At 45.3% G+C, this 12,589-nt stretch overlaps 5 protein-coding genes across 5 annotated transcripts; all 5 read left to right on the top strand.

Annotated features, from left to right (window-relative positions):
• Positions 1-161: 161 nt before the first annotated feature.
• Positions 162-1,141, top strand: HO173_003773 (uncharacterized protein; the record flags this gene model as incomplete). The annotated part of the gene is made up of 4 exons (XM_037305698.1): positions 162-164; positions 220-302; positions 366-585; positions 761-1,141. 4 exons carry the CDS (start codon positions 162-164, stop codon positions 1,139-1,141), a joined length of 687 nt encoding a protein of 228 aa, XP_037167453.1.
• A 259-nt stretch (positions 1,142-1,400) lies between these two features.
• HO173_003772 (uncharacterized protein) lies at positions 1,401-2,684 on the top strand (the record flags this gene model as incomplete). Its single annotated transcript, XM_037305697.1, has 1 exon — positions 1,401-2,684. The coding sequence occupies one exon, from the start codon at positions 1,401-1,403 to the stop codon at positions 2,682-2,684; it is 1,284 nt and encodes a 427-aa protein (XP_037167452.1).
• Positions 2,685-2,929: 245 nt separating this feature from the next.
• On the top strand, positions 2,930-5,346 carry HO173_003771 (uncharacterized protein; the record flags this gene model as incomplete). The annotated part of the gene is made up of 3 exons (XM_037305696.1): positions 2,930-4,394; positions 4,453-5,152; positions 5,217-5,346. 3 exons carry the CDS (start codon positions 2,930-2,932, stop codon positions 5,344-5,346), a joined length of 2,295 nt encoding a protein of 764 aa, XP_037167451.1.
• Positions 5,347-5,977: 631 nt separating this feature from the next.
• Positions 5,978-7,505, top strand: HO173_003770 (uncharacterized protein; the record flags this gene model as incomplete). The annotated part of the gene is made up of 5 exons (XM_037305695.1): positions 5,978-6,166; positions 6,229-6,358; positions 6,426-6,555; positions 6,629-7,128; positions 7,192-7,505. 5 exons carry the CDS (start codon positions 5,978-5,980, stop codon positions 7,503-7,505), a joined length of 1,263 nt encoding a protein of 420 aa, XP_037167450.1.
• A 3,542-nt stretch (positions 7,506-11,047) lies between these two features.
• On the top strand, positions 11,048-12,526 carry HO173_003769 (uncharacterized protein; the record flags this gene model as incomplete). The annotated part of the gene is made up of 5 exons (XM_037305694.1): positions 11,048-11,162; positions 11,220-11,271; positions 11,326-11,465; positions 11,516-12,424; positions 12,477-12,526. The coding sequence occupies 5 exons, from the start codon at positions 11,048-11,050 to the stop codon at positions 12,524-12,526; spliced, it is 1,266 nt and encodes a 421-aa protein (XP_037167449.1).
• Between the last annotated feature and the right edge of the window lie 63 nt (positions 12,527-12,589).

Genomic DNA, 12,589 nt, shown 5'->3' with positions numbered 1-12,589 from the left:
GCCACCCCTGGTGCTCCCAATGTGTGGCTCCTATCTGACCTTCGAAAAAGAGCTCAGGTATCTTTGAGCACTCCCTACAGTATAGTGGGATTTGACGTTCCTTGCGACTCCTCGCGTGCTGTAATTATGCTTTTGAAGCTACCCTAAGGCATGAAGTGAGCATGGTAGGTCTCGCCCACGTGTGCTTCTGGCTGGTCAAAGCTCTAATGGGATCGATAGGCTCCTGAGCCTGCGATCAGACTTGGACTCGAGCTTCTGTATAGTGCCCCATGTGACGGCGGTCAGCCTGGACCTCTTGTGGAGTACGCAAATCCAGATCGTTGCTTCTAATATTGTATCAGTATACTGAGTCATGATCTCATTAGCGTGGTGGCTATCCACGGCCTGGGAGCCCATCCTGACTACACATGGACTGCTGGCGATGTCAATTGGCTGAGAGATGAACATATGCTCCCACAAGCCATCCCAAATTCAAGGATATTGCGGTTTGGCTATGAATCTCAATGGCTGGGCAAAGAGGCAATACAGCAGAGGCTGCCGTTGGTCGCGGACCAACTACTGCGGAACCTGATGGCCTCACGAAAGGTGTGGCGCAATGTCCTATTTCCCCAGACTGGGATTGAGAATTCTCTTAGGAGTGTCCGTTGCGACCAATCGTATTCATTGGGCATTGTTTTGGTGGTATAGTCATCGAAAAGGTCTGTCATGCAGACCATACCGCTCAATCCGCTAGTTATCGATGAGATACTAATCCCTACAGGCTTTGGTATCCGCAAAACTCCACGAAGAAGACTATCCATGCATCATAAGATCTGTAGCGGGTATTGTTTTTCTGGGAACGCCACACCGCGGATCAAACTCCCACTCCAAGGCATCAGTGATCGCGAACATCGCCTCAGCTGTTTCCCTGGGAGAGCAAAGCAGCCTACTGAAGGCTGTTGAAAAAGACTCTGAGATGCTGGCGGATCTCTTGCATGATTTTACACGTACCGTCAATACCATATCGATTCCTCTGTTTTGTTTTTTCGAGCAGCACAAGTCAGATGTTGCAAAGGTCATAAGATTCAAAGGCTCCAAGAACTTGATGCCGAGTGTCAAGGTACGGCAACACGTCCTAGTGCGTCGCCACAACCAAAATTGATATACTTCTTGTAGGATGCAGTGGTTGATGAGCACTCCGGCTGCCTTGATGGCTATCCTAAACTCGGCCTAGCGAGTGACCACTTTCGGCTGAACAAATTCACCAACCCGGATGATGGTAATTATCGTCTGGTGTGTGAAGAGGTTGTGAGATTTGTTGATAGCGCGCCTGAGCGGATTAGTAGTCGACGCCCGGGTAAGTACTATATCTCAGTTTCGATTCGAGAGGACCAATGCTGATACTATATTTTCCGCCCATCATGCCAAGCTCCAGCGATTTCGACTCTCCTTATGTCAGATCGGCTTCGCAAACGACGAACCAACCTCGGAATGAAATCGAAGAACGAAATTCTACGAGCGTCCAGGCTTTGTTTGCCACGGATCCTGCCAATGACATGCGCATGATTGCAAACAAGAAAGACAAGCTATTAGACACCATAGACTCCTGGATCATGAAAGATGCTACCTATATCAAATGGCTGGTGGACGATCGATCACTTGTGCTATGGCTACATGGAGATCCTGGGAAAGGCAAAACGATGTTAGCCATTGCGTTAATTGAGGAATTCTCTAGAAAGCTCCGATTGGACCAATCTGCGAATGATACCGCCTTGCTCTACTTTTTCTGCGACAATCAAGACGACAGGGGTAGGACAGCGTCCCTCATCCTTCGTGGCTTGATATATCAAACTCTCTGTCAGCGTCCAGATCTCGCCGTCTACTTGCATAACGAGTACGAGAAACAACGCGAACAATTGTTCTCCTCTCCGAACTCCCTACACACATTGTGGCGGATATTCCAGACCATCATCGAGTACTCCGGCCTCCGAGAGATCTTTATCGTGATTGATGCCCTTGATGAATGCAACAAAGAAACAATGGAGACGTTCTTGGTGCTTCTTGAGCCTTACATCACAATCGAGGATGATGAGCTCGCTCAGAGTTTCCAGAAGGATCCGAGATGTAACATCAAATGGCTCTTGACGAGTCGAAACGAATTGATGATTAAGCAGCTATTGACAGGGTCACTAGACGTTAGTCTAGAGGAAAACTCTAGTCATGTTGATGAGGCTGTTTTGAAATTCATTGACGTCAAAGTGAACCAGTTGACCAGGGTGAAAAATTACGATGAGGCGCTTAGAGCAGTCGTGGGAGATTGCCTTCGTCAGAAAGCCGAGGGAACTTTCTTGTGGGTTGCGCTGGCCTGTCGTGAATTATCAAAACCCTCGGTATTGTCGATCAACACGGAGGAGACACTTTCTCATCTACCTTCTGGAATAACGCCTTTGTATACTCGAATCATGGATCAAGTCTTGACCTCTGGAGACGAGAAGTCGACTGTTTATATCAAATCGATTCTCCAGTCTATGATCGTGGCTCTGAGACCTCTTATGCTACCCGAGTTGGCTGTTGCTGCGGGCTTGCCAAAGCAATATCATCACAACCTCCACGTGCTCGCAGAATACGTCGACCAGTGTGGATCATGGTTACTATTCGGGAACGACAAGCTCACTTCGTTCATCTGTCGGCGAAGACCTATCTAAGACAGGCCCATTTCGTCCACTTGTCCGCCAAAACCCATCTTCTCGAGAATGGCATAGACAGTATTGTCTCTCACGACCTCCGTGCTGAGCACCGGAACATGGCCATTCATTGCTTCCAATACGTATGTGGCCAAGTACGCTCTGGTCCAAAGCCTCGTGATTCATCGCCATCCATATCATCACTTCGCAAAAACAGCGAGGTGGGGAAAGACCCAAGAGATGACATCTCATTCCTTGAGTATCCCATGCTTTTCTGGACAGATCACGCGCGAGATTCTTCGGATGATATCTGCGAACATTTTGACGTGCAGGAAGAATTCTTTCAAGCGAGATCAAAGGAATTCCAAGGATGGTTCGGCGCATACTGGGTCAAGACTCACGCTGAAAGCGAAAAGGTACCAGACTCGTTCACAGCAATGCATCTCGCAGCGTATGCGGGGCTTTCATGGTTGCTATCGAAGCTGATGGAGTCAGGTCGCGCGTCTGATATACACTCCCGTGACTCCCTCGGTAACCAGCCGCTCCTATGGGCTGCCATGAATGGGCACATCCAAGCAGTGCAATTTCTGTTGGCTCGCGGAGCCCAAACAGCAGCCAAAACAAACGAAGGTGTGACCGCACTTTACTGGGCAGCTAACAATGGACATGCGTCCATTATACAGCAGCTGTTGAACAAAAGTGCCAACTGCAGGCCCAAAGACAAAATTAAATGGACCCCGTTGCATCGAGCAGCTTTCAACGGAGACACATGGGTTGCACGCGTGATTTTAGATGGCGACGCGGATATTGAGGCGAAGGATGGTACAAAATGGACCACTTTGATGCGAGCAGCGATCAATGGGGATATGGAGGTTGTGCGACTCCTACTCGCAAGAGACGCAAATGCCAAAACTAAAGATATGGAAGGCTGTACTCCCATGCACCATGCAGCGTTGAAGGGCCATGCGTCAATTGTCAAGCTCCTCATAGAACGAGGCGCCGATTCAGAGGACAGGGATAACGACGGCTGGACAGCTGTGCAGCTGGCATCATGGAATGGCCATGAGAAGACGGTAAGATATCTGCTCAAGAACGGCGCAAATGTGCACTCCAGAGCAGATAATGGTTGGACAGCACTCTATCAAGCTACATGGAACGGTCACGCGACAGCGGTTGGACTTCTGCTCAAAGGCGGCGCGGACCCAAATGAGACTGATGACGAAGGAGAAACGCCTTTGCATCAGGCTGCCTGGCGAGGACATCCTGCAGTCACGAAGCTACTGTTGGAAGAAGATGCTGACATCAATTTGAGAGACCGTACTGGCCAGACAGCGCTTCATCAAGCCGCCAGTAATGGCTCAAAGTCGGTAGTGCAGCTGCTGCTCGATGAAGGAGCTGATCCACGTGTTGAAGACGACGATGACCGAAAGCCACATTCGCTAGCAGAGGAAAATTTCCATCACCAGATAGCCAAGGTCCTGAGAGATCGGGAAACAGAGGTCTATGGTCACGAAGTACTTCCTGACACGAACAATATTCCCCAAACATCCCTTCCTGATTCGCATGTGGATTCAGCGATCATTGCCATCCTCTCTGCAGATCCAGAAACAGCTGTGATTGAAGCGTATGGCCAGGCAGGATATTCTACTCCATCGAAGGTTACTACTGTCAAGGAAGGAAAGATTAGCGTCCATTTCATGAAGACAGGACCTGATGGCGAGATGTTCAAAGGTCGTACCACCTTTGTTCGGAGTACATGTTTTTGCTAGCTCACTGACACCTCGAATAGGAGAGCACGAATCGTTGACTGCCATTCACTCAGCCGTCCCTTCCCTTTGTCCTAAAAGCGTAGCCCATGGAAAGCTTTCGGATTCTCCCGGCTACTTCCTCCTCACCGAGTTCATCGACATGGAGGCTGTCGTTGATGGTAGTCAAAGCCGTGGTCTATCTCTTGCTCAAAAGCTTGCAAAATTGCATAGCTCCCCTACGCTGATTCCGGCAGGATTTTCCCGACCGGTTTTTGGCTTTCCGGTCATGACCTGCGTCGGTCGCACACTTCAAAATAATGCGTGGAGTCGTTCTTGGCCCAAATTTTTTGCCGAAAACCGTCTCCGCGCTGTCTGTAGCCTTGTTGAGAAAAACCATGGAAGCGACCCAGATCTGACCTCCCTGCTTGATCGGGTCGTCAAGGAGGTCGTCCCGCGGCTCCTGGGAGATGGACATTTGGGAGGGAGGCAGGGAGTTCAACCTGCGCTTGTCCACGGAGATCTGTGGTCTGGTAACAAGACCCGAGGAAGAGTCGGAGGCAAAGGCGGCATGGAAGAAGTCATATTCGATGCCGGCTCCTGCTTTGCGCACTCAGAATACGAACTAGGAATAATGAGAATGTTCGGAGGCTTCTCTGCTGGATTCTTCAACGAATATCATCGGCTGATCCCGAAGACGGTACCAAAAAACGAGTATGATGATCGTCTAGCGTTATATGGATTGTAAGGAATGCTCAGTCAGAACTCCTGTTCGTCGACAAGAACCTCAACCTAATTTTGATTTCAGGTATCAATGGCTAAACCACTACGCGCTGTTCTCCGGCGGATACAGAGAGGATGCGTTGGATTGTATGGAGAAGCTTGTCTCCAAATATGGCAAGGACGAAGGCGAGGGTGAAGGTTCATCTTCCTCCTAGGATGGGAGGCCCTCTTGCTCGTCGCGCCGGCTATCATCTGTCAAATCATGCACAGCCATCTCCGGAGCGAGCAATCTATTACTAGGTCAGGATGGAGTCCCGCGTGCGATACAGACAATTCTGTACTTTGAACAAGTACTGCTCGTTTTCTGATTCTTTATGATTCTATAAAGGTGACCTTGAGATCCATCAAAGTTAGGATATCGAGAGTCAAGAAGTCGGTACGTACGCAACACGTTCAACTCCAAGAACATCAATCAACGTCTTCCCACGAAGCGATATCATATCGTCGGTCAGAGAACGGTGGTCCCGATTGGCTTTCTAGTCGATTATTGCAACTTTGTGTTAAAGCCGTCAACAGCAGTGATCGGCCTTCGTCCATGCAACTTTGCCATGTGAAGAACACCGTCTGCACCATTACGCACGGTGAAGGCGTACGACCGTGGGCGACAATGACACTGCCTTCACCGGACCGCCCTACTTGTACTCCAACATCCGGCAAGGTGCCAAGCCTTCACTTCTCACTCGCCTGCAATTAAAACTCCCATTGTCTCCATTTCTCGACCAGTCTCCAACTTACGCCTTTGCCATCTTCTCATCTTCTTATATAGGATCAACCATCGACGCAACGATGTCGTCGGAGGTATCATTTGAAACTCCTTACGACGTCTCCGCTCTTCTCACGCAGATCGCATCCAACGGCGGTGATCTGCTGAAAGGCGGTGAAGAAGCACGTCGGGCATGTCTGATTGCCGCACGCAAGCTTCAATTTGCGCTCGAGAAGCCCACCGAGTCTATCTTGCGAGCCCGCGTTGCAGAGGTAGGAGCAGCACCCTTCATCGCATGTTAGACTGCAAAGCTGACCTCTCACGAATCGGGCAGCCAGCTCATCATGCTGCTTTACGCATTGCTGTCGACTTGGGTCTCTTCCAGAAGATGGCCGAGAGCGGGGAGAAAATCACGAGTGTCACGCATTTAGCTGCATTGACGGACGCTGATGTTGTGCTTTTGGGTATGTGATCTGGAGGAGTGTGTTTTTCCTCGACCCCGCCCAGCTAACACATCTTCTTGTACAACAGCGCGCTTGATGAAGCATCTTGCCTCGATGGGAACGTTGTACGAGGGCGAGATCGCTGGTACTTATTCCTTGACACCCCTTTCTAAGGCTCTCTCCCAGCACAAGAAGTTCCAAGAGGCCATTCCTTTAAGGTCAGTGAGCCACTTCTAATCAGCGGTATGCGTCAGTGTCGCCAAATCTTCGCTAATGCTCACCATCACACAGCTTCAACGTCATCGGCCCCTCCTTCGCCGCGCTCCCCGAATACCTCCAAAAGACCTCCTACAAGAATCCGCACGAAGACCTCTCCCAGACCCGCTACAGCAAGGACCACAACCGATACTGCGGCCCTTTCCAATTCGCGCACAACACGCCCAACGATTTCTGGGAATGGATTGCCTACCGTCCAGAACGCGTGTGTCCTTTTAACAACCAGATGAACGATCGGGTAACCGGACTGTCGAGCTGGGATGATACGCAGCTGCGTCCTTTGGAGGAGAAGCTGGGAAAGGAGGCGGGTGATCAGGATGTGCCGGTGCTGATTGTGGATGTGGGTGGAGGGAAGGGACGCGATTTGAAGGCGTTTCATGAGAAATTCTCTACGCTGCCTGGACAGCTTGTACTGCAGGATCGAGCGAGTGTGCTGGATGATGAAGAGGTGAAAGGGTTGGATGACAAGATCAAGGTCATGGAGCATGACTTCTTCACTCCACAGCCCATCAAAGGTTGATCTTCCCCATCCACCCAATCCGTGGGGACGCAACACCAGGACTGACCGGGATGCACAGGCGCACGAGCATACTACCTTCACTCCGTCCTCTACGACTGGTCCGACGAGAAGTGCGCCGACATCGTCGCCAACCTCAAGCCTGCCATGACCAAAGGCTACAGCCAGCTACTCATCACCGAGCATGTCATCCCCGACTATGGCGCGAACTGGATCAGCACCACGCTCGATATGATCATGATGTGCTGCTTTGCGGGTGCCGAGCGTACAGTCCGGGACTGGGAGACGTTGCTGGGGAATGCTGGATTCAAGATCACGGGCATCAAAGGGTGTGAGCCGGGTACTGAGAGTTTGATTGAGGCGGAGTTGGTTTGAATTGGATTGAATTGGAAGTGGAATACATGCGACTTGGAAGGCTTGATGGAGGATGTGCCTGAGAGCTAAGTCTAAAGTCGGTTCATGGATTCATGACATTGATACAGATCATGAGATATTGACACCCCAATACACGATTCATGATATCGACCATTACTATATGGATTAACAACCTGCTCTGGCCGTAGATCAGTGGGTTCGTTATGAACGTTGTTGGGGGTAATTGGTTCGTATTAGGTTCGATTCTAATGGCGCTGGTACAATGGTGTTGCGGTGCTTTTATTTTGTGTGAACATACTCCAGGCGAGGATTCTGGTGTGGGATTAGGCTCCGGACCAGGCTTCTTTGTGGCCTCAGAGGGCTTTTGGAACTAGTCTCAGAAAGGCCCCACGCAGTGGTCGAGGAGGAAACCCTGCCAAGCCTCATTTTTTTGGTGGTTTGGCTGATATGAGATATTCACCCCTGGGTATATATTAGCATTGGTAGGTTTCGGGGTAGCTTTGACCCGGAGCGAGCTACCCCGAAGCTACCCCGGAATTATTCTAAAGAAACTTAATAATCTATAACTTCGATATATTATTACTCGATAATCGAACCATCATTTTTTATAAAAATTTATAAATATATTCTTAATGTATATAATAATAATATATCAAATTTTCTAAACTTGAAGTTCGAAGTCTTTAAAGTTATTAAAGCTTTTTAATTTTTTTCTCTAAAAATCTTAAAATAATATAATAATTAAATAAATTCAAAAAATAATATTAATAAAACTTTATATATCTTTACTTATATCTATAAATTATTAAATAATAATTTAAAATTATAAATTATCTAATAAATTACTTAAGATAATAGCTTAGAAAAATAAATTTCAAGTAAAAATTTAATAAGTATTATTTTAAAAAATCTAGCCGGGTATATTCTATAATAATATTCTAAAATAAATTTATAAATATAATAAGTATTTTAAGATTATTCTTTGAGGTTTTAATAATACGCGTTAAAGAATAAGAGGGGAATTAAAGATATAGTTTTTAAAACTCTAATTTAAATCTTCTAAAAATAAATAATTAAGCTATTTTATTAAAAATCGAAAAAAAAATCTAATTCTACGATATTTAAATAGTTATTTTATAAATTTTTTTTATTAGAGTTCTTAGTAAAAAGTTATATATAAAAGAAACTATTTATTTTCTATTTCGATTAATTTTAATAAGGATTCTATACAAAATAACGATTAATATAGCGATTTTAGGGTTTTCTACTTAGACTCTAAGAGAAGAATATAACGAATTTTCGGCCCGGAAAAAAGGTTTTTCGACCTATTACTACTACTAACCCTTTCGAATAGAGTTTAAATATTAAGATTACTTTGAAACCTTCTTAATATAATTAACGTTATTAGAAATCTTAATTCGAGGCGTGATTATTTCATAGTATACTTAAGCCTTATGTCTTATAGGAAAAAATATTAATAACGTTCTCTTTTAGAAGTCTTATCGATTAAATCTTTTAAAACTGATCTCGCGCTTTATAGAGTATATTCTAGATATATCGTAACTGTAAATTAGTCTTAAAAAGGTCTTACGCAGTAAGTCTAAGTAGGAAACTCTATCAAGCCTCGTTTTTTTGATAGTTTAGCTGATATAAGATATTTACCTCTAAGTATATATTAGTATTAATAAGTTTCGAGGTAGCTTTAACTCGAAGCGAGCTACCTCGAAACTATTCTAAAGAAACTTAATAATCTATAACTTGATATATTATTACTCGATAACGAATTATCACTTTTTATAAAAATTTATAAATATATTCTTAATATATATAATAATAATATATCGAATTTTCTAAATTTAAAGTTCGAAGTCTTTAAAGTTATTAAGCTTTTTACTTTTTTCTAAAAATCTTAAAATAATTAAATAATTAAATAAATTAAAAAATAATATTAATAAAACTTTATATATCTCTACTTATATCTATAAATTATAAAATATTAATTTAAAATTATAAATTAATTAATAAATTAACTAAGATAATAGCTTAAATAAATATATTTTAAATAAATATTTAATAAATATAAATTTATAAAAACTGGCCGGGTATATTCTATAATAATATTCTTAAATAGACTTATAAATATAACGAGTATTTTGATATTATTTTTAGAATTTTGTCGGTATATATTAAAAAAATAAGAGGGGGGTTAAAAGTATAGTTTTAAAACTCTAATTTAAATCTTCTAAAAATAATTAATTAAGCTATTTTATTAAAAATCGAAAAAAAAAATCTAATTCTACGATATTTAAATAGTTATTTTATAAAAGAGTATTTTTTAATTAGAGTTCTTAGTAAAAAGTTATATATAAAAGAAACTGTTTATTTTCTATTTCGGTCAATTTTGGTGAGGATCTTATACAAAATAACGGTTAATGTAGCGATTCCGTGGTTTCCTACTCAGACTCTATAGGGGGGGTATAACGGAATCGGCTCGGCAATATAATGTTCCGGCTCCCCTCAAAAATGTAGAGTCTGAGTACTGAGGCTAGCTGTAAATATCTCTTGGATATCAAGGATGCTTCACAACTTCAAAGACCGCTACAGTAGAGAGTTTCAGACCACTTTTTTTTTGCTGTGGAATCGTGGAATATTCAGACTTTCAGCTATGACAAAATGGATTAGTCTGAATTGGTCTGAACACCCCCACTATCAAATAGGCTTCTTTGGTGGATTTGTGATAAATCCGCTTAGTCATTGCCCGAGAAAACCGTGTAATCTTCCCCGTATCTAATCCTTAGGGATTAACCTTAACCCTAACTTACTCGTAAGGGCTTTCTTTCGCGCCATTGAGGGGGGGGGGATTCCGCGACGGCGTGGTAGGAACGACGGTAGGAGCGACGGTAGGAACGACGGTAGGAAAGACGTAGACGTGTGGGAGGTGATAGCAATGGGAGGTAATAGTAGTAATGGGAGGTAATAGTAGTAGTGGTAAGAAGGAAGGCCTTCTAATTGAATAGATTTGCTACGAGATGTAGAATATCGACACGAGAAATCTATTAAATGGGCCGATTTTCTTCACCAATGCTACCCCAGGGTAGCATTGGTGGATGGCGTGGATTTTTCAGATCGTGGGAAAATGAGCGATTTGCCACCAACGGTTGGTGGCAAATCGCTGAAATTCCCACGATCTGAAAAATCCACACCTAAAAAAAGTGGTCTGAAACTCCCTAGTATTTGTTGATAGAAGATGTCCGGCGCCTCATGTTTTAGTTACTCATCTTTCCCTGCATGAACTCCAAGAACGTCGAAGCCGTTAGGGTTAGGGTTAGAGTACGGCTACTAGACTAGCGGTCGAGGCAGACTTCCATGCCGGAGAACGTCATCACAACCACAAGCATCGGCATGTCTCCCATACTTTCCTTCTATGACTGTCGAGCTCTTCTGATGTTCAAGCTCCTTTTCTTTTCCTTTATTCCTCGTCTCGATCTTCAACCTCCTTAGATATTCAGTCTCTATTTCTCCAGTCATCGCCTTCAACAATCATGTCTGATCCAAAGAATCCTAACATTGACAAGAGAAGCACTCCTCAATATGCCTTGTACCAGAGGGAAAACTTTTGGAAGACTAATACCGGGGAGGTGCCTCCGTTCAATACTGGTCGGGTTCCCCTTCCTCCAGGAGCGTACTGAGCGGCAATTGACATTCCTTCTACAGAACCTGGCAAGCTAGAAGAACTGGCAAAAGCGAAGCTCACAGAAGGTGGATGGTATGCACGAGAACTCTGTCGTTGTCTTGCAGCCCAGTTGACATGGCCGAATAGGTACTACGCTTCTTCAAATGCCGGTCAATCCTACACTCACCTTGCCAACCGCCAGGCTTTCTTCCGTCACCGAATCATTCCCAGGCAATTGGTTGACACGAACCTACGGGACACCACCACTACCATCTTTGGCCATAAAGGTATCAAACCTCACAGTTTCCAAACGAGCTCTGGTCTGACACATCCTCAGTGAGCGCCCCCATCGGCTTCGCTCCTATCGGCATCAACGTCATCTACAATCCGCTCGGCGAGCTTCCAGTAGCCAAAGTGGCCAAAGAGCTTAACCTCCCATACGCACTCAGCACAGCCGGCAGCAACCCCATTGAAAAAGTGGCCGAAGCAAATGGCCAAGGTCCTCGTTTTTTTCAGCTATACATGCCACACGATGACGAGTTGACCGTTTCCCTCCTTACGCGAGCCTTCAATTCTGGCTTCGATGTCTGCATACTTACTACAGATACATGGCAGCTGGGTTGGCGACACGACGACGTCGCTACGGGCAACTATGCTTTCTATCATGGTATAGGTGCGGACCTTGGACTCAGCGATCCGGTCTTCCAGAAGCGACTCAAGGAGGCAGGCATTGACCCTGTGAAGCAGCCGAACGAAGCCGGCGCTATGTGGATCGACAATGTCTGGCATGGACGCGCATGGAGCTGGGAGAAGATCCCATGGTTGATCGAAACATGGAAAAAGATTAGCGGTGGTCGACCGTTTTGTTTGAAGGGTATCCAGAGCGTCGAAGATGCGAAGAAAGCTGTGGAGGTGGGCTGTGATGGGATTGTTGTGAGCAATCATGCTGGAAGGCAGGTCGATGGCGCAATCGCCAGTCTGGACGCGCTTGAGAACATAGTTGCCGCGGTCGGGGACAAGACATATATCATGTACGACAGCGGTATCAGAGGTGGATCTGACGTGCTCAAGGCTCTTGCTCTGGGAGCAAAGTTCGTATGGGTGGGAAGACTTTGGGTTTGGGGATTGAGTATCATGGGGGAGGCGGGCGTGAGACATGTTATGAAGAGTTTGCTGGCCGACTTTGACATTCTGATGAACGTGGGTGGATTTCAGAACATTGAGCAGATTGATCGGACTGCGTTGGGTGAGTGCTTCCTTGACTGTGTGATGGACGAGAGATACTGACTTCTTTGCAGAATCTTATCCCAAGGCTTATGCGATGATCGCGGAGAGGTCAAAGCTATAAAAACATCTATGATGGAGTCCTCTTGAATCAGAAACGCTGCTCAAGCCGGGTACCTACCCGTAA

This window comes from Letharia columbiana (genome assembly GCF_014066305.1).
Source record: "Letharia columbiana isolate WasteWater2 chromosome Unknown Sc0000009_s1, whole genome shotgun sequence".
Classification (NCBI taxonomy): domain Eukaryota; kingdom Fungi; phylum Ascomycota; class Lecanoromycetes; order Lecanorales; family Parmeliaceae; genus Letharia; species Letharia columbiana.
This window is presented reverse-complemented; position numbering and strand designations above follow the sequence as displayed.